At 52.6% G+C, this 27,524-nt stretch overlaps 1 protein-coding gene across 7 annotated transcripts in view; it reads left to right on the top strand.

The window, feature by feature from the left end:
- The window catches only part of SPNS3 (sphingolipid transporter 3 (putative)), a 64,051-nt gene extending 37,275 nt beyond the window's left edge, over nucleotides 1-26,776 (top strand). For 6 of the 7 annotated variants that reach the window (XM_043477590.1, XM_043477600.1, XM_043477574.1 and 3 more), the window contains 4 exons: nucleotides 18,720-18,785; nucleotides 25,075-25,173; nucleotides 25,273-25,444; nucleotides 26,392-26,776. In XM_043477590.1, the coding sequence (XP_043333525.1) occupies nucleotides 18,720-18,785; nucleotides 25,075-25,173; nucleotides 25,273-25,444; nucleotides 26,392-26,456 (402 nt within the window). In that variant the 3' untranslated portion in view covers nucleotides 26,457-26,776. The other variant, XM_043477564.1, reaches the window with a different exon arrangement.
- The last annotated feature ends 748 nt before the right edge of the window (nucleotides 26,777-27,524 follow it).

The following is a 27,524-nucleotide window of genomic DNA, read 5'->3' as shown; positions in this document are numbered from 1 at the left end:
CACTGGGTTTTCATTGCAGCATGTGGGATCTCAGTTTTGGCATGTAGGATCTAGTTCCCTGACCAAGGATTGAACCCTGGTCCCCTGCAGTAGGAGCATGGAATCTCAGCCACTGGACCACCAGGGAAGTCCCTCCTCGTTAATGCTTTGGCGATAATGGGACCTCATTTCTTCTAAAAGTGATTCTTCTACTGTATTATTTTAGTCTAAAAGTATGCAGGGAAAGTCTCAGTTTTTTATCCTCTTTATTTAAAATTAAATGTAGAATATTTGCCTGGAGGAGTGTCATAAGCTAGACCAAAGTGGGTAGATATAACTAATGCCCTGTACTGTCCTTGGTGGGTGGCATCTCCTTTAAGGTATGAGTGTTTCTCACCAGTGTCCTCAGCCTTGGTTGGGTTTCCACTGAAATTCCTGGGAAGTAGACAAGTTCTGTTCGCATTCCCTCCTGCATGTGCTCTTATTTGGTCCTTATCATGCCCTTGTCCCTGGAGAAGGAAATGGCAACCCACTCCAGTATTCTTGCCTGGAGAATCCCATGGACAGAGGAGCCTGGCAGGCTACAGTCCATGAGGTCACAATAATCGGACATGACTCAGCAACTAACCCACCACCACCATATGCCCTTGTTGGAAAGGGTTTTTCTTATCCCCACTCAACAGATGGGAAAACTGAGGCCCAGAGACAGCAGCACTGAGGATGAGACAGATCAGCCTCTAATTCCGCCCCTGCAGGCTCTGAAGTCTATGTCCTTCATGCCGCATTGACCCTTGTCACCCCCATGGGAGAGAAACAGAGGCTGGCATACAGCAGGCCAGCCTAATAAATGCCTTAGTGCTTATTGGCCGAGAGCATGACTGGGATCATCATCTCCAGCTGGTGGGGACTGAATGAGCCTGACCTTGCAGGGAGGCGGCGGCCCCGGGCAGATGGAAGCCCTGTTGAAGGCCTGTCTTTGCATTGGCTGGGCCCGCGGAGCCCCTGCCAGCTCTGCTTCTGCCACTGTCTTGCTTGGCTCTGGGAAGTGGCTCCTTGGCTGTGTTGCGGGGACACAGCTGTCCCCCCTCCGTAGCCTGGCGCATCTCCAGAGCTGGATGGCTCATCTAGAAACGACACTGCACCTTGGCTGACAAGGCCAGCTGGAGAATCTCTTCTCTGGGCCTGCCCTGGGGTGTGAGGGGCGTGAGGGGCTGAGGGGCAGGAAGGCGGGCAGGTCTGGGACGTGTCCACCCTCCTGTGCTGGGAACCTGCTCCCCCCTGCGGCTCCTGCAGGGGCCGGATGGGATCCCCAGAACTCCTCAGCCTTCCAGAAGTGGTGTGGTTCCCTCTGGACGCCCTGACCAGACCCCACCCCCCAACCCCCGCCACTTCCACGGCTCTGTGCTCCTGAGGTCCCGAGATTCCGGCTCCAGTTCCCCCAACTTCCCCATGCCCCACCCCTGCCCACTAACACCAGTCATAAACCCTTAACACCTCCAAACTGCCTCTCTTTTCTTTTCTCTTTTTGTAAGTTTATCTCCTTAATGGACTTAAAAAAATAATTTCTATTTATTTATTTATCTGTGACTGTGCTGGGTCTTCGCTGATGTGCGGGCTTTTCTCTAGTTGTGGTGAGCTGGGGTTATTCTGGTTGCGGTGCGCGGGCTGCTCATCACGGTGGCTCCTCTTGGTGTGGAGCGCAGGCTCAGTAGTTGTGGCCCGTGGCCTGAGTTGCTCCGCGGCATGTGGAATCTTTCCGGATCAGGGACTGAATCCGTGTGTCTCTTGCCCTAGCAGGTGGATTCTTTACCACTGAGCCTCCAGGGCAGCCTCCGCCCCTGTTCTCCTGGTCCACTCCGTCCCGTCTTGCTGTGTTTCTCTGGGACTGTCCCAGGCAGCCAGCTTCCTGGTCTCCTTGTCTTCCTGCTCGCCCACCACAACCTGTTCTTCTCGCGCTGCCAGAGTGACACCACGGACCTTTCCTGCTCAAAAGCCTTGCGTGGCGCCTTGGTTTTCCTCGGGAAAACTAAGTCTGACTCCTCATCCTGGCATTCCAGGCCCCTCATGGATGGCCCTGATATCCTTAGTAGCCTTATTCCGATGTGGTCCTGCCATGCAGTTCCCTGCCTGGTTCCCAGAACATGCCCCCTGCCCCCTACATCTGGGCTCTCCATCTGCTCTCTCTTCTCCCTCCCCTTCTCCATGTGCCTGAATCATTCTGGGCCCTCACGGATTGGCTGGAGCACCGTCTCTCCATGGAGCCATCGCTCATTGCTAGGTCCTGCCCTCTCTCTCCATCCGCTCCGCTCTTGAGCACTGTCTTCCTCATGCCCTGGTTACATATGCTCTGATCGCCCCTCCCAGCTGGGCCCAGGTTGGTTCTGATCTTTCTCAGCCCTCCTAGCTCAAAGCATGGTGTCAGGCAGGTGGGGGCAGGGTGGGGGTGATCACTGCTCACTGTGTGAATGGTTGAGTGACCAGCTCTTGTTGTTCATTCCTTTTTTTTAAAACAAGTATTTATTGAATGCCTACCAAGTGGCATGCTGGTTTAAATGCTGTGGCTATATCAGTGAATAAAACAGCCAAAAATAGCTCTGTTCTTAAGGAGTTCACATTCTAGTTCATGGAGACAGGCAAGATGTGTAAATAAAATTCACAATATGGTGAATTATGGGATATTTAGGGGAACAGTGTGCCAGACAGAGGGAACAGCAACTGTAAATGCCCTGAGGCAGGAGTGTATCTGGTAGGTTTCAGTTCAGTTCACTTCAGTTGCTCAGTCATGTCCGACTCTTTGCGACCCCATGAACTGCAGCATGCCAGGCCTCCCTGTCCATCAACAACTCCAGGAGTCCACCCAAATCCACGTCCATCAAGTCGGTGATGCCATCCCACCATCTCATCCTCTGTCGTCCCCTTCTCCTCCTGCCCTCAATCTTTCTCAGCCTCAGGGTCTTTTCAAATGAGTCAGCTCTTTGCATCAGGTGGCCAAAGTATTCGAGTTTCAGCTTCAACATCAGTCTTTCCAATGAACACCCAGGACTGTCTCCTTTAGGATGGACTGGTTGGATCTCCTTGCAGTCCAAGGGACTCTCAAGAGTCTTCTCCAACACACAGTTCAAAAGCATCAATTCTTTGGCGCTCAGCTTTCTTTATAGTTCAACTCTCACATCCATACATGACCACTGGAAAAACCATAGCCTTGACTAGATGGACCTTTGTTGACAAAGTAATGTCTCTGCTTTTCAATATGCTGTCTAGGTTGGTCACATTCTACTTCCTGTCTAGGTTGGTCATAACTTTCCTTCCAAGGAGTAAGCGTCTTTTAATTTCATGGCTGCAGTCACCATCTGCAGTGATTTTGGAGCCCAGAAAAATAAGTCAGTCACTGCCACTGTTTCCCCATTATTTGCCATGAAGTGATGGGGCCAGATGCCATGATCTTAGTTTTCTGAATGTTGAGCTTTAAGCCAATTTTTTCACTCTCTTCTTTCACTTTCATCAAGAAGCTCTTTAGTTCTTCACTTTCTGCCATAAAGGTGGTGTCATCTGCATATCTGAGGTTATTGATATTTCTCCCAGCAATCTTGATTCCAGCTTGTGCTTCTTCCAGCCCAGCATTTCTCATGATGTACTCTGCATATAAGTTAAATAAGCAGGGTGACAATATATAGCCTCGACGTACTCTTTTTCCTATTTGGAACCAGTCTGTTGTTCCATGTCCAGTTCTAACTGTTGCTTCCTGACCTGCATACAGTTTCTCAAGAGGAAGATCAGGTGGTCTGGTATTCCCATCTCTTTTAGGATTTTCCACAGTTTATTGTGATCCACACAGTCAAAGGCTTTGGCATAGTCAATAAAGCAGAAATAGATGTTTTTCTGGAACTCTCTTGCTTTTTTGATGATCCAGCGGATGTTGGCAATTTGATCTCTGGTTCCTCTGCCTTTTCTAAAACCATCTTGAACATCTGGAAGCTCATGGTTCATGTATTGCTGAAGCCTTGCTTGGAGAATTTTAAGCATTACTTTACTAGCGTGTGAGATGAGTGCAATTGTGCGGTAGTTTGAGCATTCTTTGGCATTGCCTTTCTTTGAGACTGGAATGAAAACTGACCTTTTCCAGTCTTGTGGCCACTGCTGAGTTTTCCAAATTTGCTGGCATCTTGAGTGCAGCACTTTCACAGCATCATCTTTCAGGATTTGAAAGAGCTCAACTGCAATTCCATCACCTCCACTAGCTTTGTTCATAGTGATGCTTCCTCAGGCCCACTTGACTTTGTATTCCAGGATGTCTGGCTCTAGGTGAGTGATCACACCATTGTGATTATCTGGTAGGGTAAGTCACTTCAGTCGTGTCCGACTCTGTGCGACCCCATCGACGGCAGCCCACCAGGCTCCCCCGTCCCTGGGATTCTCCAGGCAAGAACACTGGAGTGGGTTGCCATTTCCTTCTCCAATGCATGAAAATGAAAAATGAAAGTGAAGTCGCTCAGTCGTGTCTGACTCTTAGCAACTCCATGGACTGCAGCCTACCAGGCTCCTCCTTCCATGGGATTTTCCAGGCAAGAGTACTGGAGTGGGGTGCCATTGCCTTCTCTGATCTGGTAGGTTTAGGGACCGAGAAAAAGGGCACTGCGGCTAGTGTGGAGTGAAGAGAGGAGGAGAGGACAGAGAGGCGATGGGGACAAGGTTTGTTGGGCCATGTGGGCATTGGGTCGAGCTGACTTTTACTGAGAGTGAGTTGAAGTTTTGTGTTAAGGAGTAGGTGGTCTGGCTTATGTTTATTGCATCTATTGAGATGATCATGTCATTTGTCCTTTATTTTATTAGTATGGTATATTACATTGATTGTATGTTTAACCAACCTTGCATTCCTGTGGTAAATCCTTTCTTGGTTATGGTGTAAAATCATATTTATATGTTGCTGGATTTGGCTTGCTGGTATTTTGTTGAAGATTTTTGCATCTCTATTCAAAAGAAATATTGGTCTGTAGTTTTCTTGTGATGTCTTTGTTTGGCCTCATAGAATGAGTTGACAAGTGTTTCTTCCTCTTCTGTTTTTTGGAAGGGTTTGTGAAGGATTTGTGTTAATTCATCTTTAGACATTTGTTCAGATTCCCCAGTGAAGCCATCTGGTTCTGGGCTTTTGTTTGTGGCAAGTTTTTTTGATTACCAACTCAATATTTACTTGTTATTGGTCAATTAAGGCTTTTTATTTCTTTTTAAGCCAGTCTTGGTAGTTTGCATCTTTCTAGGAATTTCATTCATCATATTCTCTTATAATCTTTTTAATTTCTGTAAGATCGGTAGTAATGTTCATTTGTGATCTTAGTAACTTGAGTCTTCTTTCCTCTTTTCTTGGTCAGTGTAACTAAAGGTTGGTCAGTTTTGTGACCAACAGTGGTTGTATTGATTTTCTCTATTGTTCTTCTGTCGTTGACTTCTGTCAGTGAAATCACTGACTTCTGTGCTGAGAGTGGACTTCCCTTGAGGGTGGAGAGTGCAAGAGCAGACGTGTCAGGGGTGGTCAGAAGCGGTTGGATTATAGATACACTTTGAAGGTAGAGCCGTTGTAATTTCCTGATGGATTCAGTGTGGGGTGTGAGAGAAAGCAGACTCAAAGGTGAGTTCTAGGATATTAGCCTGTGTAGCTGGAAGGAGGAAGAGGCCACTAACTGAGATGGGAAAGTAGGCAGGAAGAACGGAATCTGGGGGGAGGTAAGCAGCTTGGTTTGGTACCTTCTGAGCCTGTGGCAGGAGGTTGACATGGAGTAGAGGTGTTAGTGGAATTGGATACACAACTCTGAAGTCCCTGGATATGACGTTACCCCTGAAACTTCAGAGGGTGGGAACTGGCTGCAGTTCACTGTGAAGGACTGTCAGTAGGTTTTGGAGACCTATGCGGGTCAGTATCAGAAAGGGTGGCCAAAGAGGGCTGAGGAATTGGCTTCTGTTCAAATTAGCTTCAAAATAGGAAGTCACTTGAGTGTCTCCCATCCACCCATCCATCCACCTATTAATCTATCCATCCATCCATCCACCACCCCCATCCATCCTTCACCTTCTCAGACTGAAGGAACCACAGTTCTTCCTGTACTTTCTCTGCCAGTCCTGCGGAAATTGATAGGCTCCAGGGGAAATTGATGGGGCTGCCTGGGAAGGCCCACAGAAATGTGGGCAAGTGTGCTAGTGTGTGCATGTGTCTAAGTGTGACTATATGCAGGTCTGTGAATATGCATGCAGATATTTGTACTTTGTGTGTGTCCATTTCTGTGTACCCATACAGTCATGCTCTATGTATGTTGTATGTACATGTAATATATGAACAGTGTGTATGAGTGTGTCTGTGGGTGCTGTTTTGCATACATGTCTGTGTGTGAGTGTGCACATTCATGTGTATCCAGGCAAGCAGATACTTGTGTGGGATGTGTGTCCACATGTGTCTGCAGCTGCATATAGCTTTTCTCCCACTGCTTTTGTGGCTGCATTGCATTGGAAGGAAGGGTTTGGGGAAGCATCGTGAGCGTGCCCATCCCCAGGTTGCTGAAATAGGGCCAAGTCGTGCTGTATGTTTCATGGTGATGAGGTTTCCTGAGCATCTAAAGTCTGGTCTGGGGCTTTCTGTGGGGGAGCCTGTGCCCTGGGGCCCACCTGCAGGAGCTGAGGGTTCCTTCTTTTCCCTCCTTCCAGTCCCCTTGGCAGGGAAACTTGACTTCTCGGCTGTTAATTGGGATCCAGACGCACACAGCAGGTCTTGGCTCACACCCTCTTCCTTGGCCTTCTTCCCAGTCGCTGCCCTTCAGAGGAGAAGCGGTTTGTGTTCAGTGTAGGGACTGAGCTCAAGGTAGGAACTCCATCATTGCTGGCCTGGTAGCTGGAGGAGATGGTTGAACACTGGCAGTACCCCCTTAGGTGGGCTTTGTGGTCCAGAGGGAGGAGCTGGACTTGCAAGATGGCAACAAGCATGCATTGAGGCATCTGAAAGACCTGAACTTCTTCCTGTTTTTTCGCTGCCTAGCTGTGTGAGTTAGGGCAAGATCTTGACCTTGCTGAGAGCCTCAGTTTTCTCAGCTATAAAATGGGAGTGCTAGTACTTTCTCCTTGGTTTAACTGAAGAGCTAAATGAACTTTGGGGCCAGTTTTAGTTACTATAGATATATAATGGAATTTAGTGGTTTAAAAAAACAAGAACACTTGTTTTGCTCATGAATTTGCAGTTTGGACAAGTTGGAGGTGAGGGAAACATATCTGTTTTCCACTTGGGGTTAACTGGGCAGATTGGGGGTGGGAGCTAGGTGTCAAAGGTTGAGGGCTGATGGTTGATGCTGGGTGTTGGCTTAGGCCTTAGCGGGAGCTACTGGCTAGAGCAGCTGCCCATGACCTCCCCATGTGGCTGGGTCTTGCTTACAACATGGTGGCTGGCTTCCAAGGACTAGAGTTTTGAGAGAGCCAGGTGAAGCTGTATAGTCTTTGATGACATACCCTTGAAAGTTACAGAGCGTCACTTTCACTGCATTCTGTTCTTCATTGGAGCCACAACTTCTTGCTCAGATACAAAGGGAGAGAGAATGGATTTACTCTTTTTGGTGGAGACTAGTAATGATCTGAAAGAGCATGTGGAAATATTGCAGTGGCTGTTTTGGGAAAATAGTCTGCTCTGTGGCCCAAAGGCTCATCCTTCACTGAGCCCTGGGTCCTGTTGCTATCCGGCATTATGGTGAGGTAGATCTGGGCACATGCAGCCTTGAAGCCCCACAAGTGTAACCCGTCCCTGCCCAAGTTGTCTCTGGTTCTGTGCTGCTCTTCTCATCTCACAGGTGAGAACCCTGGGAGTGAGGGGTCTTTACCTTCATACCCTGCTGGGCTTCACGGGCAGAGGGTGCAGAGTTGGGGACATGGTGAGGTGGCTGCAAGACAGGTCCCAGCCAGGATGAGCGGAAATGATGCTCACTCACTTATCCAGTATTTCCCAAGCATATCTTGTGTGTCAGGCACTGTTCTAGGCTCTGAGGGTGCATCATTGAACAAAACAGGCAAAAATATGTATGCACCAAAATAGATGTAAGATAGGGGATTCCCTGGTGGTTCAGTGGTTAAGACTCCATGTTTCCAATGCAGGGGGCATGAGGTCAATCCCTGGTTGGGGAACTAAGATCTCACATGCTGTGCATGCAGCCAAAAAAAAAAAAAAAAAAAAAAGATGTGAAATAAATGGTGAGCTAGATGGGGCTGAGTTCTGTGGAAAAGAACAGAGTATGGAGAGTGGACAAGAAGAGGGTCTGGGCTGTGCCAGGAGGTCGGGGAGGCCTCACTGAGAAGGTGATGCTTCAGTGGGCACCTGAAGCCAGTGAGGGAAGGAGCCATGTGGATTCGGGGGTAGAGGTGGGGAGAGCCCTCCATGCAGAGGGAACAGCAAGTGCAATGGCCCTGGGGGGAGGGGGGAAGCATACAGGTGTCTTCTAGGAAATGCGGTTGGAATGGGTCCAGCCAGGGTAGAGCAGAGGAGATGAGGTCAGAGGGAATGGTAGGGGTGGAGGGGGAGGTGCTGATTGTATGGAACCCTGTACATCGAATGACTTTGGCTTCCAATTTAAGTGAAATGGGAAGCCATTAGAGGGTTTCTAGCTCAGAGGTGATGCTCTGACTGATGGTTTGTATCAGTTAGCTCTTGGTGAGTAACAAATCGCCATAACACTTAGTGGCTTAAGTTAACAATTTATTCTTATGATTCTGTGAGTTGGCTGGATGGTTTCATGGCTGGTTTCACATGAAATCAGCCCATAGCTCACTCCATAGCTGCCTTTAACTGGGAGACTGGGTTGAACCTCCAAGCTGATCTCATTCGTGTCTGGTGGTTGGCTGGGGCTCCTCCGTTCTCCTCCATGTGGTCTCCCATCCTCCACTGGCCCAAACCCGTTGCTTCCATTGTGGTGTCAGGGCCACATTCTCAGAAAGCAGACGTGGAAGCTGTGAAGTCTCTTAAGGCCTCCGCCAGGAAGAGCATTGCATCACTGCTGCCTTACTGCATCGGTTGAAGCAAAGGGTAAAGCGGGCCTAGTTTTCCCCTTGGGAGAGGACTGTACAAGGATGTGAATACCAAGAAGCATGATTAATTGGGAACTGTTTTGTTAACTTTTTTAACTTATTTATGGCATGTAGGATCTGAGTTTTTTGACCAGGGATTGAACTCATGCCCCCTGCAGTGGAAGCATGGAGTCCTAAGCACTGGACCACCAGGGAAGTCCCAACTGGGGACTTTTTGTAACTACCTGGGCTTCCCTGGTGGCTGAGACAGTAAAGAATCTGGTTCGATCCCTGGGTTGGGAATATCCCCTGGAAAAGGAAATGGCAACCAACCCCAGTGTTCTTGCCTGGAGAATTCCACGGACAGAGAAGCCTGGTAAGCGAAAGTCCATGGGGTCGCAAGGAGCAGGACATGACTGAGCAACTAACACTTTGATTTTCACTTGTAACTGCCTAGCATGTGGCTTAACAAGGTCTTCCTGGCTGCTGTGATGATAACAAAATGAAATAGATAAAGATAAGAGATAGGAAAACCCATTAGCAGACTTTACAATAATACAGGCAAGAGATGCCTATGGTTTGAATTGGACTGGTTATGGAGGAAGTGTGAAGAAGTGGTCAGATTCTGGGTGTGTTGTGGAAGTAGAATCAACAGGATTTCCTGATGGGTTGGGTGTGGGGTGTGAGAGAAAAGGATGAGAGAAAGGATGATTCCAGGGTTTTTGGCCTGAGCTGTTGGAAACACAGAGTTGCCATTTACTGAGATGGAGGTGCTGAGTTGTTTTTTTGCTTTTTGCTTTTGAAAAGAGTGGGATTGGGAGTTCAATTTTAGACATTTTGAATTTGAGGTGCCTTTTGGGACATTCACCTGCAGATGTTAAGGGGCAGTTGGAAACATATGAGTCTGGAGTTCAGGAGAGAGGTCTAGGCTGGTTATTTAAAGCCATGCGGCTGAATGAAATCAGCATGGGCCTGAGCTTGAATAGAGAAGAGGAGAGGGGACTGAGGGTGATACTCTGGGGCCCTTGACACGTCAGGGATGTGGCAGCCACATGCTACCACAGTAAACTCAGACGTTCAGACCAGCAGTTCAATCCAGCACACTCTATCAGTGACCTTTCTATTTTTATTTGGGGGAAAATTAAAAAAAAAAAAAAAAGCAAAACCAGAAAAGCCTGAAGAAGAAAATAACAACTTTCCATTTTCTCATCCTCCAGAGTCAGCTAGTCTTAACATCTTGGCCTGTTTGTTTCCACTTTTATGTGACCATCCTTCTATATGTGTCTCTCAGTGTATAAACATAGGTTTATGTTTTTAGAAATACCTTTATTAAACTGGGGTTATATGGAAATTTTTTTTGTTTCTTTTTAAAAAATTCTTTTACTGTGCCTTGGGATACATGGGATCTTAGTTCCCCAACCAGGGATTGAACCCTTGGCTCCCACATTGAAAGTGAGGAGTCTTTAACTGCTGGACCACTGGGGAAGTCCCTATATGGTAATTTTAAAAACAGATTTATTGAGATGAAATTCATGTGCCATGCAATTCACTCATTTAAAGTGCAAAATTTAATGGTTTTTAGTATATTTGCAGGAGAAGGCAACGGCAACCCACTCCACTACTCTTGCCTGGAAAATCCCATGGACGGAGGTGCCTGGTAGGCTGCAGTCCACGGGGTCGCTAAGAGTTGAACACGACTGAGCAACTTCACTTTCACTTTTCACTTTCATGCATTGGAGAAGGAAATGGCAACCCACTCCAGTGTTCTTGCCTGGAGAATCCCAGGGACGGGGGAGCCTGGTGGGCTGCCATCTCTGGGGTCGCACAGGGTTGGACACGACTGAAGCGACTTAGCAGTAGCAGCAGCAGCAATATATTTGCAGAGTTTTGCAATCATCATCACATCAATTGTAGAACATTTCATCATCTCAGAAAGAAACTTCCTAAGGGACAACAGAGTAGATGCATTTCTTGGACTTTCTGTTAAAAAAAGAAACTCTATAGTCATATAAATCATTCACCATTTCACCCAGCCACTGTCTATTCCAGCTCTATGTAACTGCTAATCTACTTTCTGTCTTTATAGATTTTCCTATTCTGGATATTTTGTATAAATAGAATCATGTAATGTTTCATTCGTTTGTATGAACTTACCTGAAGAAATTGAATTGAAATCAAAGGAATTGTTTAACTTCAAATTAATTTGAAAATTTTGGACTTATTGATGAATCCTGACCAGCTTTTTTTCCTTTTTAAAAAATATATATTTATTTATTAATTTGGCTGCACCAGATCTTAGTTGCAGCATGTGGGATCTTCTGTCTTCATTGCAGCATGCAAGATCTTTAGCTGTGGCATGTAGGGTCTAGTTCCCTGAGGAGGGATGAAAACCTGGGCCCTCTGCATTGGGAGCGCAGAGTCTTAGCCACTGGACCACCAGGGAAGTCCTTTGAGCTCTTTCTTTATTGAATTAATATTCAATATAGTTTGCAAGTGCTTCCCCAGTGGCTCAGTGGTGAAGAATCCACCTGCAATGAGGGAGACCCGGGTTCGATTCTTGGGTTGGGAAGATCCCCTGGAGGAGGGCCTGGCAACCCACTCCATAGAGGGGCCTGGCATGCTACAGTCCATGGGGTCACAGAATTGGACACGGCTGAAGCGACTGAGCACACAACTAGTGTGGAACAATTATTAGAGATTTCCTCCTGCTTCTTTTCCTGTCCTTTGTCTTCTAGGTTAGGTTCTTTTTTCTTCCTCTCTTTCTTCTCCCTCCTCCACCTGTTTCCTCTGTTTCTCTCTCTCCTTCCTTCTTCCCTCCTCCTTTCTTTCCTTCCCTCCTTTCTTTTCCCCTTCCTTTTGCCTCTCGTCCTCTCTTCCCTTTTTCTTTATTTTTCCTGTTTTCTCTTTCCTCCCTCCCTCCTTCTCTGCCTTCCTCCCTTCTTTCCTCCCCACTTTCCTTCCTCCTTCCCTCTCTCTTTCTCTTTTTCTGTATGTTTGCATAGTTCACATGCTGCGTGCTTTCCCCAGCCTGGGTGTGGGCAGCTCTGCTCTGATGTCAGATTGCTGTGATGTAGTGTGGGTGACTTTGTTTTCTTCGACCCTCTTCCTGCCTTCTCTGTGACTCTTCTCTTCCCCAAAGGGGCTGTAGCTTGAGAGTTGAGTGTTAGGTTTTCTGTCACTGGAGGGAATTGCAGGGCTCAGGTAAGGTGGGAGTGGCTTTGTTAGAACACCTGGACGCTGCTCTTTCTTCTGGGATTTAGGTAAATGCTCTATCACAGGGTTCATTCTACTTAATGACTGGGTATATCCCCTCTTCTGGGATCGGAGCTGTTTTTAGGCCTCACGTGAAGTCAGTAACTTGTGTCATTCACTCACTTTCTCCACTTCCACCCATTTCTCCCCAGCAGCTTTTGCCACTGGGTCTCAGTTAAGAGTGAAAACAAAGGACCCCTGCTCAGTTTATTTCCCTCCAGATATGGGGGTTTTGGAGAATAGCTTTAGGGGAGAGAGAGCTAGGAAGGGCTATATTGTCTGTCCTAGAATCATCTGGTTTTTTTTGCCTTGGTTGCCAATATTTAATGCTTATCTCATTAGGCTTTGTTCTTTTCTTTGGTGAAAAACATTTTTTTTCCCCCTGGCATTATTTATTTTTTTACTTCTGGGGGATGGGCAGTCTATGATGCAATTGCAACCTTCCATTTTTACAAAAGACTTCTCAGCCTTTTAGCTAAGATCAAATGTAATATGGGGGCTTTCCAGGTGGCAGAGTGGTAAAGAATCTGCCTGCCAATGCAGGAGACACTGGAGACGCAGGTTCAATCCCTGGGTTGGGGAGATCCCTTAGAGTGGGAAATGGCAACCCACTCCAGTATTCTTGCCTGAAAAATTCCATGGACAGAGGAGCCTGGCAGGCTACAGCCTGTGGGATGGCAAAGAGTCGGACACAACTGAGCGACTGAGCACGTTTTTACCCAGGAGTTGCTCCAGATGACCTTTAGGCTCCTTCCAGTGCAAACTGGGTTGTAAGTCTGAGTTCTCTAGTGGCCCAAGAAGAGATGCAGCTACCACAACAAAGCAGAGTCAGCCTGGTGGTCACTGAGGCCTTCACATCCGGGAGGGGATGCCGCCTTCCTCCACCTTGGAGATTCCTGAGCAAGGACCAAGGATGAAGGCCCTACATCTGCCCAGTCTGGTGCCAACAAGGGAACCTTGTGTGGTGCTCGGCAGGGAGCGGCCAGGATGTGTGTCCCCCTTGTAGCTGTGGTCAGGGTCAGCTGAGGGTTCCAGGGTTGATTATGGGATCTGCTGTCACCCCTGGCTGAGAACCGAGCACAGTTTACTGACTCAGCTTTGCTCACCTCTCTGTGATGCTCCAGGGGTCTGGGATGGGGAAAGCCTGGGAGGGGCTGTGGATGGAGTGCCTGGCTGGCATGCAGGAGGCGCCTCCTCAGTGTACACGACAGAGACTGGTGGGCTGTGCAGATACCCCAGGTTGGAGGGCTCTCCTACCACTTGGCCCTTGGGGGCTTCTTGGATAATTTTCTCTTGCATCTTGGGCTGGAGTAACTGAGACTTGCCAGGGGCTACTTCAGAGGAGCTCAGAGAGGCCCACCTACCCTTCTTCTGAGGACCCAGTCCCTGCGGGAAGCTAGCAGGTGTCTCTTGGATGGGCAGCAGAGCCCGCCGTGTCAGCGGAGTTCTCCAGGGGGACTGGAGCCCACTCCCCACCTGCCTGCCTCCCGGGCTGCTGGCCCCTGGGAGCCGGATGATACCCTGCGGTTACAGGCTGGCAGGCCCAGGGGCGAAGTGTGCCAGCCAGCCCAGCAGCTTGCTGACGGCCAGTCTGTGCTGGGGACCTGCATCCTGACTGGCTCAGCCACACTGGGTGAAGAGTTGACCCATGCAAGGGGAAGATCGGCCTTAGCTCTCCCCGAGTCTCCATGAGCCTTTGGGAGACCTTTGCTTTCCCCTTTCCTGGGGTGCCTAGAACCCATTCTTTGCAGTTCAGAGGTCTGTGACTACCCAGTTGGAAGAGCGAGATGGACCAAAGTGGAGACACTGTCCTTTCTACCCCACAGGGACTGAGTCTTCTCTGGAGTAGGTGTTCCAGCTTCCCTCCTGCTCCCTGTCCTTGCCTACGTGTGCCTGCGGGTGTACACAAGGAGGGGTGATGATGTGTATGAAAGTATGAGTGTGTGCATGTCCATGTGTATATAGGTACCTGAGTGCAAAAACAAGAGGATATTTGTGTGTATGTGTATGTGGTCTTCCCAGATGGTGTTAGTGGTAGAGAACCTGCCTGGCAATGCAGGGGACATTTAGAGATACAAGTTCGATCCCTGGACCGGGAAGATCTGGAGGAGGGCATGGCAACCCACTCCAGTATTCTTGCCTGGAGAATCCCATGGACAGAGGAGCCTGATGGGCTACAGTCCATAGGGTTGCGAAGAGTCAGACACAACTGAAGTGACTTAGCACACACATACGTGTGTGCCTGTGTGATTGTGTGTGAGTGACTTCTTGTCCACATCATGAGACCACAAGCAGGCGTGTGTACATGCTCAGCTGTTTTCTGACAGGTTCACCCCAGCAAGCAGCCACTATCTGTTTGGTTGGTACTCTTGCCATACATGTTTTTATACTTGGAACATCATCCCTGTTACCTGCTTATGTGTTTCCTTGCGGTGTGTGAGTTTTGCATGTGCATCTCAGGTTTTGGGTCTAGGTGTGTGTGCGTGGGTGTTGGAGCTCTTGTGTGTGTGTGTTTGTGTGTGTGAGGTCTTGAGGATGCTTGTGTCTGTGTGTGCTTGTGTGGTTTTGTGTGAGTGTGTGTGTGTGTGTGTGCCCGCCTCTCTGGCTGGGGGTGACTCAGGCCAGAAATATTCATCATCACTGCCCCAACTCAAGGGGGAAATCCTCTTGAGTCTGAGATGGAAAAGGCCAGGGACTGCGGGGCTCCATGCTTCTCAGGCTCACAGCGGCATTCCCAGGCCCTGTGGCCCAGGGGATGGAGTTGGGGTGTAGGGGAAAGCATGTGCCGGTCCTAAGGGGATGAGGGCAGAGTCAGATTTCCCTTTCGGAAGTCCCCTCTGGGGCTGCTGTTGTGGGGGGGGCGGCGATTCTGGGGCCTGGGAAACCAGTGAGGAGGAGAGACTGGCCCAGGCCAGACAGCAGATGGGAGGAGGGGGCAGAAGGGAGGGACATCTAGGATCAGCATGGACAGGAATCAGTGTCTGGAGGGGTGTGAGGGCCAGCAAGGTGTGGAGGAGCTTCCCCGCCTTCCCCTGTCTGTGTCTGACCAGAGTGATGGGGGGTTGGGACAGGGGCCATCTAGGAGCAAAGTTGCCTGGGCAGCTTGCTGGTGGCCAGGTTCTATGTGGGACCTGCATCCTGGCTGCCTCAAACACCCTGGGTGAGGACAGTAATGTGTGTGGGGGGAGCAGATGGGGGAGACAGCAGATCTGGCGACCTGGTCAGTGCAAGGGGCCTGCGGCCGTGCAGGAGAGGGCGTCCAGGGGGCTGAGGGGCCTGTGTGGGAAGAGCTATGCCCAGTTCACTGACTACATTCTTCACCCTGACTTTACTTCCAACCAGGGCCCGTCTTGTTTGTTTGGTTTTTTAATTGTGGAACCCAAGTCTGAGTTGGTCATGGAAGCTGCTGACTTCTAAGGCCTGATTTGCACGCAGCCTGTGGGGAACACAAACAGTGCCCACTGAGGTTGTCTCCTAGGTTATTTTTTTTTTTCCATTTATTTTTATTAGTTGGAGGCTAATTACAATATTTTAGTGGTTTTTATCATACATTGACCTGAATCAGCCATGGATTTACATGTGTTCCCCTCCTAGATTATTTTTTATTCTCGTTTTTAAAAATCTATTTGGCTGTACTGGTTTTAGTTGCAGCATGTGGGGTCTAATTCCCTGACCAGGAATCGAACCGAAGAGTGTGGAGTCTCAGCCACTGGACCACCAGGGAAGTCCCTCTTCCAGCTTTAGAAGCACAAGCTCTTGGCACCGTGGAGGCACCTGGTGGGGTGTGGGGCTGGGGAAATCACGGCCCAGCCGGTGGTGATCTCCTTGGAGCAGCCACGTGTGGCAGGGTGGGGCTGAGCTGTGTACTGTCAGGGGGTCACACCTCTCTGAAGGAGTGACCCTCCCTGAGCCCAGGCGGCGCCTCAGGAGGCTCTGTAATTATGGGATGAGGAGGTGGCCTCTCCCTAGCCGGGCCCCGCTTTGCCCCTCAGAGCTGCCATGTGGAGACAAGGGTTTGGTGGCTTGGGGTGGGTTTCCAGGTGTGTCTGAGGAAACCTGGCCTCCTCCCGCGGTTTGTTCAGCCTGAAAGGCTCCATTGTGGCTGCGGCCTCCCTCTGATCGGCTCTATTTTGGGACAGGATCCACCCTGCTCCAGCTGGAGGAAGGAAAAGGTGTATTTCAGCGTGTCCTGTGGGTGTGGGTGGCGGGCAGGGGGCAGAACGCAGCCCCAGCAGAGAAAGCAGCTCGGAGTGGCTGACGCAGGGGGTGTGGAGGGTAGGACCCTGGCCTGTGAACTGGAGCGGGGGGTGGGGGGGGACAGTGGCCTGGCCGTCCCTGGAGGTGGGAGTCAAGGGGAGGATGGGTGTGAGCGGTCCCCGCTTTCATGTGGCCCCAGGAGGCCAGCTTGGCAGACCCTGTCGAGCTGGAATGCGGGTCTGCGGCCTGCCTGGGCCCCACCTAAGGCTCGCCCACCGGCCACTTCCTGATTCCTAGCCCTGTGGGTGCCCAGCCCAGGCCCAGAGGAGGCCCGCCTTGCCCTCAAGAGTTCCCCAGTTTGTGGAGGGCCAAGGCCTGGTGAGACTGGGAGAAGACCCCTGCTGCGCCCCCTCCCCAGTGGGTCCTGCCCTCTCCCTGAAGCCCTGGCCACACTCCTGCCCACCCAGCCTGGCAGGTGCCTTCTGGCCTCCGCCTCTGCTCACCGGGTTCTCTGCCTGGTGTGGTCTTGGGGCTCTTCTAGACCCATCCCGATCCTGCCCGTCCTTCAGGGCTCTGCTCAGGGCCACCTCCACTTGGAAGCCCTCCCCATCCTGAGCTTTCCTCTGACTCATCTTGTGCCAGCCTCGCCCTGCCCTGCGGCTTCTGGGGCCTTTCAGAGTCTCCTCCTGGCCCCCTGACAGCTTCCTATCTCTCATCTTGTCACTTGGGTGAGGGGCTCACCAAAAAGTGGTATGTGACCTGGGCCTGATCCTTCTCTTCTGTGAAGCGGGAGTCATGGTGCGTGTCTTACAAGGTGGCTGAGAGTTGGGTGGGTGACAGAAGGGGACAGGCCCGGCGTGTCGTCAGTGGGCATGCAGTAACCCTTCGGTTCCTCTGTCCTGGGTTCTTGTAGGCCTTTGGGTGCCAGAGCCTGGGCTGCCCTGGGCAGAGCCCCGTGACTCCAGGAATGATTAATTCCTCTCCAGCAATAAGCTCTCAGGAGAAATGAGACTTTCCCCTCCTCCTTCCTGCCTCGTTAAACTCTTCTTGAGTGAGTGGAATGAAGATTGTCCTAATCCTTTGGCACGAGGTGGGGGGTTCAGGGAGCTGGGAGAGACAGGCCCACAGTGGCCTCCAGTCACCCGCAGGATAGGCAAACAGGGCGGTAGGGGTGAGGGGTACATCAGGTTTTCTGAGCCCCATAGGTGCCCAGGGCGGGGGTGGGCACTGGACAGGGGCTGGAAGCCTCGTGTTTCAGTCTGGCTTTGTCTTCGGCCAGCTGACGACCTCAGACAAGCCCTAATCCGGGCACAGTTTACTGTCTCAGCCTTGCTCTCCTCCCTGTGATGCTCCAGGGAACTGGGAAGGGGAAGGCCTGGGAGGGCTGTGGATGGGGTGCCTGGTTTGGGTGGTCTGGCTGGCATGCAGTAGGTGCCTCCTTAGTGTACACTGGCCTTAGGGGAACAAAGTGGGAGGGGTAGGCAAGGCCAGAGCAATCTCTGGACCTTTCTCTGTTTCCCCACCTTTAAAACTGGCCTGGGAGGGACTTTCTGGTGGTCCAGTGGCTAAGACTCTGTGCTCCCAATACAGGGATCTGGGTTTGATCCCTGGTCAGGGAACTAGATCCCACATGCTGCAACTAAGAGTTTGCATGCCACAACTAAAGATCCCACGTGCTGCAGCTAAGACCCAGTGTAGTCAAATAAAAATAAATAAATATAAATATATATATATATAAAAATATATAAAGTGGCCTGGGAGTCCTGGCTACTACCCTGGGTGACCTCAAGGACGTGCTCTTCCCAGGCCTGGGCCCTGACTTCTCTCTGGGTCATGGCTGGCCATCTGCCCAGATGGAGATGTCTACCCACTCTGGGAGCTTCTCTGGTGGCTCAGTGATAAAGAATCCACCTGTCAATGCAGGAGATGCAGGTTTGATCCCTGGGTCAGGAAGATCCCCTGCAGAAGGAAATGGCAACCCACTCTAGTATTCTTGCCTGGAAAATCCTATGAACAGAGGAGCCTGGTGGGCTACAGTCCGTGGGGTTGCAGGAGTCTGACATGTCTTAGCGACTAAACCATTCCTACCACCCACTCTGGAGGCTGCTGCCACTGGGATAACAGTTGAGACCTCACCCACCCCAGGAAGTCTTGATGGGGCTTCCTGTGTGCAGACTAGTCTCCCTCTGCCCGGGTGGGAAGACACCATGGGGAGGGGCTGGTGATTGAAATCCAGGGAGCCTCATCCTGACCCCCTGTGTCCACAGGTGTTCCTGGCCCTTGGGGAGCTTCTCCTGTCCTGCAACTGGGCGGTGGTTGCTGACATCCTGCTGGTAGGTATGGGGGTCAGGGCAGAGGGCTGGGCCTGGGGTGTTGAACGGGGGCAGCTGGCGTCTGCCCTGCTCAGGGCCGGACTTCTGTTGTTGAGTGGCCCAGAGGTCAGATGGGGCTTCCGAGACCATGGGGTCAGGGACCGAGGTCAGCAAGCAGTTGCCTTGGACCGGGGGCCTCCCTGGCACTCTCAAACATATCCTCTGACCATCACTCCTGTGTTGTGGGTAAGCACATGGAGGCTCAGAGAGGCCAGGGGCCTGGACCAGGGTCACACAGCCCGTAGAGGCACTGAGCCAGGGCTGGGACCCGGGCTTTCTGACTCCAGGCCTCTTTCTTTGCCCCTGTTTCTTGACTGCCATCCTTCTCAGCAAGTGGTCTCCTTGGCCTCTACACTGGGTATGCAGTCAGGGATGCTGGACTTCGGGGGTACCCAGCCCAGGTGGGTCCAGGCCACCCCAGCTCCCATATCATGGGCTGCAAGGCTCGGACTCCAGTGAGTCCTGATGCTGTCCTGACCAGGTGATGCTGGGTCCAGAGTCTAGCACTGCCCCCCCCCCCGCCCCCCCCGAGCCTCACTCTCCATCCAGCCTCCCGGCTTCCTTCTAGGAGACCACAGTGAAGCTGTTAAACACTGAAGGGCTGTGTCCTTGTGGATTACACAGGGTCCCCACCCTAGCGACACCCCGAAGCCCTTGTCCTGCCTCCTGGCAGCCCAGCACGGCCCAGCGGTGGGCCCGAGGGAAGCAGAGCCGTCCTGACGCTGGTCCAGTGCAGACGCACGAACCTGGGTGTCAGCCCTGCTTCTGCCACTTCCCAGCTCTGCGTGCCCTAGGCAAGTCACTTTGTGTCACGGAGCCTCAGTTTCCCTGTATGGAAAATGGGGATGAAAAGACCTCCTGGATTATGGTGAGGGTGAAACAAGATGATCCCTGTGAAGCTTGTGCCCTCTGCCCAGGGCAGGGAATGCTGGCTGGGGTTCTGGTAATAAATCAGCAGTTCGTACTTTCTCAACTTCCATCTCCTAAAGAAATCCTGGCATCCTGGAATCTGAGTTTGAAAGGGCTGTGGGGAAGTGTAGTCATGTAATTAGCCAACAAAACCTGCTTGAATACTGCTGTGGACAGGAGGCTCACTCTCTGTTTAGATGCTCTGGCCCTTCCTTTGACCCAGGCTAGCGGGTGTCGACAACGCTATCCCGTCTGTGACTCCCGGGTGAGTGTATCAGCTGCAAGGCTGCCGGCTCTTTTCCTCCCTCCAGACAAGAGACTTGGGCTCCAGCCCAGACTCAGCCACAGACCTGCTGAACGGCCTTGGGCCTCAGTTTCCTTGCCTATAAAAAGGGGCAATCATAACTGGCCTGGCGGGATGAGCAAGATGGCCTGAGGGAAAGCCCTCAGTGTATGGGATTGCGCTGGCAAAGCTTGCCCCGGGTATGGCTGCCCACTTGTAGGCACAGGGTGATGACCTGCCCCCACCCCCAACACAGCTTGTCCGCTGAAACCTGCCCCCGCCCACAGCTTCTTCCGCCTCCCCCCCAGCCCTGTTCCTGCTCCACATGACAGCCCCGCAGATATGTGAAGACTGCGCCCGCCCGTGGTCTCCGTTGCAGGAATGATTAACCTGGCAGAGCCGGCCTCTTTGTAGTGCCACGTGTGGGTTGGGGGCAGGGGTCGGGGAGGGGGCCAGTCAACCATAGTCTGACCCATCTGGCAGTGCTGGGGAGCGGGCGGGTACCACCCAGGGGGCCAGACTGGACCCAGCCCACCTGGTGCTCCTCCTGCTCCTCCCCTGGCTTAGAGGCATCCAGCCCCCAAAGCTCAGTGGGGCCTGTCAACCCAGGGAGGCTGCTAGCCCCCCTTCCCCTGCCTCCCCACCTTCTGAAAGCCTCACGGGAGGGACAGCTTTGTGACACTTCGTTGGCTGGAGCTGGACCACCTCTTGGAGCTCAGTCTCCAGGCAGAGGTGGGGAGGGGCTCCAGAAGGGAGGGGTCTCAAGCCAAATGCCGGTGAGGGGACCGCTGCGGGACCTGAGCTGTGGAGTGGAGGGGCAGACGGGGAGCGGAGGGGGGGGAAGGATGAGAGGTGACGAGGCCAGAGTGCAGACTAGCGAGTAGACGGTGCCTGTGAGAAGCTGCACAGGGGACAGAGGGGAAGAGAGGAAGGTCCCTGGAGTTGGGGGGGCATAGGTAGCGAGTGCTGCTTTTCCAGAGATGAGGCTGGAGGGGAGATGGGTGGAGAGAGGCTGGCAGGGGTTAGAGTGGGGCTGGGGCAGGAAGTGTGGGGACGCTGGTGTGGCATGAAGTACAGGGAGGTCCTTGCTGGCTACCCGTTCTTCTGAGGCCCAGAAGGCGAGAGGTCAGCGGAGCCCAGGAGCCAGGATTCTGGAATGGTCCACCTGCTTCCACTCCCAGCTCTGCCCCTCTCTCTGGCTGGCCTTGGTGTGCGCAAATGTGCTGTAGGTGTTTAACAGAAAGGCAGTACCTACCAGTTACACCCAGGCTACAAGGGCTAAGAGAGCTAAGCCTGAATCCCTGAGGGGTCGCTGTGGGCTCCATGGGCCCCACGGCGGTCCTGCGTCAGGGACACGGCTCTCTTTGATCTGCTTATCTGCAGGGAGGAGAATCCAGATTCTCTCCGGGGAAGAGACTTCAGGGACTCTTCAGTGGTTCTTAAATTCACTGAGCATAAGAATCAGGTTTAGGGGAGCTTATTACAAATTTCATTTCCTGGGTCAGGAAGATTCCCTGGAGAAGAAAGTGGCTACCCACTCCAGTAGTCTTGCCTGAAGAATTCCATGGACAGAGGAGGCTGGTGGGCTATAGTCCATGGGGTCACAAAGAGTTGGATATGACTGAGTGACTAACACTTTCACTTCACTTTCATTATAAATTCACTTTCCTGGCCCTCTGTCCTCAGAGTCTGATTCAGTCATGTCTGTGTTGGGGCCCAGGGATCTGCATTGCTCTTGAATTGTCCTGCGTGATCCTGGTGGAGCTGCTCCTCAGAATGCACTGGAGGACGCTATTCTAGTGCAGCCAGCTTTCCAGCTCATGAACCCTCTGCAAAATTCTGACCAGTGCTGTCCACCCCCTTGTTTACATACCCCTCTGATGGGCAGCTCACTCCTTGCATCCTGGGAAACCCCTGCCTCCTGGTAGCTCGGTTAATAAAAAGGATCTTGGCTTATCACAGCCAAGACCCACTTCAGACTCTTGTCTGCGCCCTCCCCACTAGTCCGGCTGGGACTTGAATGGCCTTGCTCCCTGCAAGACTGGAGACTGTGTATCCCCAAATGAGCTCACCATCTCTCTCAACCCACTGATGGGGTCTCCAGCTCCCTTCCCACCCTCCTGTCTCTCTGGGCCCGCCTCTAGTTTACCCATCCCCAGCTGTGGGGAGTCGGGCAGAAGGGGGACTCGCTGCCTCTCCCAGGTCTGTATTCTGGGTTGCTGGAATCCTGCCACCGGGATCACCTCCCACCTCTTCAGCAGATCCCCCTTCCCTGGGGATCATCACCCTCCACTTCTCCCTTCATCCGTGCATCTCCATGCTTCCTGCTCTGCCTTCTGCCCCTAGGTAGCCGTCTGCTCACTTGTCTGTCTCACCCTCCCAGGGGTGTCTGGGTGTGAGGGCTGAGTGGGGCACGTGAGGCAGGCTGCCAGGAAGTTTGCACCTGGTGACTGCCACTCCGACTTTGTGCGGGCCCTTGATTGGCGCTGGTTATGCCCTGGGCTATAAAGGGAACAGCTCTTCTAAGAAGGGCGAGTCAAAAACAGAGGTGTTTTTGTCTCCGAATAGAGTGAGCCTGGAGTTTTGGGAACCCAAAAGCCTCTAAGCTTCTAAAATTACCTGCCCGGCTCTCCAGCTGCTGGCGAGGCCCAACCTTGGCCCCTGGCTACATGGAGACCCTGGGGACCCAGAACAGGTAGGGGGAGACCTACATCCCTGCCACTGGCAGCAGGAGCCGATCTGGGTCCTGCAGGTTGGAGTTCCTGGGAGGGGAGGAAGGGAACTTTCTCTCTCCAAGCAGCCCTGGCCCCTGCATGGACTTTTTTGGACATTCAGAGCCCATGTTCTAGGACTGGGGTCCCCAACTTCTGGAATCTAATGCCTGATGATCTGAGGTGGAGCTGATGTAATAAAATAGAAATAAAGTGCACAGCGAATATAATGTGCTTGAATCATCCCGAAACCATCCCCCACCCCATTCGTGGAAAAATTGTCTTCCATGAAACAGGTCCCTGGTGCCAAAAAGGTAGGGGACTGCTGTCTCTAGGAGGCCCTGCCCTCTGCCCAGAACCACCAGTGAGTAATCACATAATTATGGGATGAGGAGGAAGCACTTGGGGAAGGCGCAAAGCTGTGGTCAGTTCCTCCTCAGGCCTGTTGGCAGGTCCTGGTGATGGGCGGGAGGCCCAGCTTCTCTCACCACCTGGACAGACTGGCTCAGTGCCAGTGACTCCAGGACCAGCTGGTCACCCTCAAGAGTGACTCCTGTCGCTTTGTCCTGCCCACCCGCAAGCCCCTCTCCAGTCCTGCAGCTCCGGCCTTCACACCTTGGCTCACACTATCCCCTGTCTGGAGTCCCCTTCTCTGCCCTCCTTGCAAGTTCCCCATTTGCAGGGCTTGAGGTGAGCTTGCCCTCTTGGTTCTTCTCACTGTTTTCCAAACGTTCTGTAACAAACATGTCAATGTTTCTGGAAAGGCTCCTTTTTGCTTGTAATAGCAGGATGGTCAAGCATCAGACCCTGGAGACGAAGGCCTGGGATCAAATCTTAGCCCCACTGTTTCCTGGCTGGGTGACCCTGGGCAAGTTACTCACCCTCTCTGTGGAGGGTTTCATCATCTGTAATAGTGGATAGGAATCGTGTCTCCCTCATGGGTTGCTTGAGTGGATATATTAAAAAATACATATATGAGATATGTAAAATGTATACAGGAAGCACTTAATGAATGTTAGTAATTATTATAATAATTATTATTATATTATTATTCTCTGATGGGCTCAGATTATGGCCAACTAGGCCTTGGGAATAGGCGTTGGTGTGGGAAGCTCCCCCGTGGATGTCCTGTTGGGACCGTGTGACCTTGTGGCTTCTAGTTGAACCTCCTGTCTCCCTCCCTGCCTCCCTCCTGTCCTCTTGCTGCAGCCCTGGGTTCTAGCAGAGTTTCTCCTGGGGTCAGTCTCTAAGATGATTCTACTTGACTTGTTTAGTTGGCAAGATATCAGCTAGTCCCCTCCGTGCCTGTGCCTTGCTGAACCCCCAGGGACCCCAAGAGAAATTAGGCAGGAGCTTTGCTGCCAGACCATGTAAGGGTAAGGGGAGGAGGGCAGTGAACCCTTCCAGCTGAGGGGTACGTGCCTTCAGTTAGGGGTGCACACGGGCTGTGGGGCTGTGGGAGCTCAATGCAGGCACCTGATCTCTGGGAAGGCTTCGAGAGGAGGTGACCTTCTTGAAGGTCAGTCCTGAAGGATGAATGGGGATGCTCCAGTTGGACCAGAGAGGGAAGGCTCGCCAAGCAGGAGGCACAGCAGGTTCAATTTATTTCAGCCTAATGTCCTCAGGTACCGGATGAGGAATGATCATGAAAGTAACCCTTTATGTAGGTACCATTATTATCCCCATATAGGGATGAGGAGGCTAAGGCACGTGAAGGCGAAGTGACTTGCCCTTCGCTCGTGGGTGGGGTGTATGGGATTGGGACCAGACTAGTGAGTGGGGGGTATGGGATTGGGACCAGACAGTTTGACTCCAGAATTCATATATTTAACCTCTCCACACCCTTCCAGGTGGGCCTTTTCAGCAAGGCTGCCTTTGGTCTTTGCCCAGACGGGCTTCCTGAGAGAGAGACTGAGCCCTCCGCCCCACCCCACCTGGGTGCCCACGTATGTAGGCACCTGGCCTTGCACCCTGTCTTCACTCCACAGCCCACACTGCTGCCTTCCGTGTCCCTGAGCTGGGACATGCCCACCCCCTCACTGTTGACACAGCCATGCCTGGGCCCCCTGGTTCAAGAGCAAACTCTTACGAGAGGTGGCCCTCATTAGGGGCCTGGCAGCTCCATCCTGGGGGACTGGGGAGCCTTCCTGAGACTCTCAGAGGCTAATGTCTCGGTGGTGGGGCTTCAGGCATTAGGGTCATGGACCCCCTACCACCCTACTCTCTCAGCCAGCCTGTCCCCCTACCAGGCAGGTCTTTGGCAGCGGGGGGACAGGAGAGGGTCTGAGGGGCCACCTACTCCCTGTCCTTGCTCAGGGACCTCCCCTGGTTTTTCTGTGTTTTGCAGTCGGTGGTGGTGCCCAGGTGCCGGGGGACAGCTGAGGCGCTTCAGATCACAGTGGGCCACATCCTGGGAGATGCCGGCAGCCCCTACCTCACGGGACTTGTAAGGCCGGGTGGGTGGTGGGGCTCCAGGGAAGGGCTGCACTTGGAGGCCTAACGGCTTCCTGGTGGGCCCAGCAGACCCAGCCTCTCTCCTCTGCAGATCTCCAGTGCCCTGCGGGCGGGGCGCCCCGACACTTACCTGCAGCGCTTCCTCAGCCTTCAGCAGAGCTTCCTGTGCTGCGTCTTCGTCATCGCCCTGGGCGGCGGCTGCTTCCTGCTGACTGCGCTGTACCTGGAAAGAGACCAGGCCCAGGTCCAGCAGTCTGGCACAGGTACCCTGCTCCTTTGCACCCATGCTGGGCTCAGGGCTGACCCTATAGGAGCAAAGAGCACTGGCCACCCCTTGAATTTATTAATTTATCCATTCATTCATTTGTTGATTCATCCACATGTAATTATTACGCCCCTGCTATGTGCCAGGCAAGATTGCAGATCCTGGGGAGTGAACATCAAGTCCAAGCCCACGTGAAGAGAAACAAACAAGAAACAAACAAAAGCAATAAATGACAGTATGTTTGAGGTCATAAGTGCTATGAAAGGCATAAGGCAGGAAAGTGGGGAGAGAGGAACAGGTGGGGGCAGGTTGCAGTTTTTGAAAGGGTGGTCAGAGAGGTCCTCACTGCACAGGTGACCCTGGAGCAAAGATTTGGAGGAGGGACTGAGTTGTGCAGCTGTCTGGGGGACAGTGCTCCTGGTGGAGGGAAGAGCTTGTGCAAAGGCCCTGGGGTAGGAATGTACCTGCTTGTGTTTGAGGACCTGCAAGAAGGCCGCTGTGGCTGAAGCAGGAGCAAGGGGGGCCAGCGGCAGAGACGAGGGTGACAGTGAGAGGAACAGAGCATGGGGGGACTGAAGGCTTCTGCAGGGACTGAGGCCTTAACACTGAGTGAGATGGGAGCTGCTATGGGGTTTCCAGGGCACAGGCCCCAGGATGTTTGATTGACGTCATAAAAGCACCACTGTGGTGCTGCTGTGTTGAGATCAGACTGTGGTGGGGGTGGTCAGTGTTGAAGCGGGGAGGCCAAAGGGAGGTTCTGTAGCCATGAGGGGAGAGCAGAGGGGCTGGGACCGTGGTGGTGGCATTGAAGGTGGGGAGAACAGGTCAGATCTGGAATTTATTTTGAAAACGGAAGCTGGAGGATTTCATGTTAGACTGTGCCCAAGCCTGGTCCCCAAGCACCTCTGCCTCCTTTGGGGCTGGCTGAGTGATTTCCACCCACAGGGATCCTTGAGAGCGAGAACCAACGCCTGATTTCTGGCAGGGGTGCCTCCCCAGAGGACCCCTGAGGCCCTGCCTGGCAGCGAGGAGGTCCCACCTGCCCTGTCCATACCCGTCTGGGTGACCTCCACCGGATCAGTGCCTCTGCCCACCTTTGACTGTGGCTCCAGGACCCTGGCTGAGCTGCACCTGCTGTTTCTTCGCTCCCAGCTGGAGAGCTGGCAGCGCCTGTGGCTGGGCTGGGAATTGAGCTGTCAGCAACCCGCGCGGGAGTCCTGAACCTATGCCTGACCCAGCACGAGGCCACTCACTCCAGCCTGGAGTCCTCAGCCTGGCTGCCAGCAGGCCCGATTAAAGTGTGGCCGGTACAGAGCCCGTGGATATAGGCCTTTAGACAATCATGTTATTTATAGCCTCAAGGTGTCTCTGCTGGGATCAGGAGCCGGAGAGGAGGAGGTGGGCAGTCTGGGCGGAGGATGCACGGCTGCTCAGCGTGGGTTTCTAGGCATGCCCACCCTGGACCGCCCGCTCTGACCCAGCTTCCCCACTCTGCAGGGTCAGGAGGGCATGGGACACCGCTCTCTGTGCATTCACCCTTTGAACTCAAGGTGGGGGCTGAATCAGTATCCTGGAAGATAGGTCTCTACTCGAGTGCTGGTGTTGGGGTGTGGCCACAAGATCCATGGAAATCCTCTGCCTGCACAGACCCAGCCGCCTCAGACCCACGCTGGGGGGCTCGCATGGCTGTGCATGAGTGCCTTGCTCTGCATCCCTCCCCCTCCCCCATGGGGAGGGCTGGCTCGGTGGGACTCACTGGGCTCAGAGCAGCTGGGCGCAGCAGGCCCTGCAGGAGATCAACAGCTTCCAGGCGGGTAGCAGTGAGGAGGCATGTTCTTTCTGCCACAAGCATAAGCGTCTCACCCTCTCCCCTGGTGCCCAGCCAGGCCATCACTGTTCACTTTCTGATCACAGCCGCTGGGCCTGCCTCTCAGCAGCTGCGGGCAGAGCAGTGACCCAGACTCACGCTCCCCTCCTGACCCTTGCTTGCTCCGTCCCTACCCTCTATGGGGTCCTCCCTGCCCCTTAGGTTGGAGGGGACAAGTTCCAGGAGCTGGACTCTCCAGCTCAACCCACAC

The sequence above is a fragment of the Cervus canadensis genome, chromosome 1 (assembly GCF_019320065.1).
Source record: "Cervus canadensis isolate Bull #8, Minnesota chromosome 1, ASM1932006v1, whole genome shotgun sequence".
In the NCBI taxonomy this organism is placed as follows: Eukaryota; Metazoa; Chordata; class Mammalia; order Artiodactyla; family Cervidae; genus Cervus; species Cervus canadensis.
This window is presented reverse-complemented; position numbering and strand designations above follow the sequence as displayed.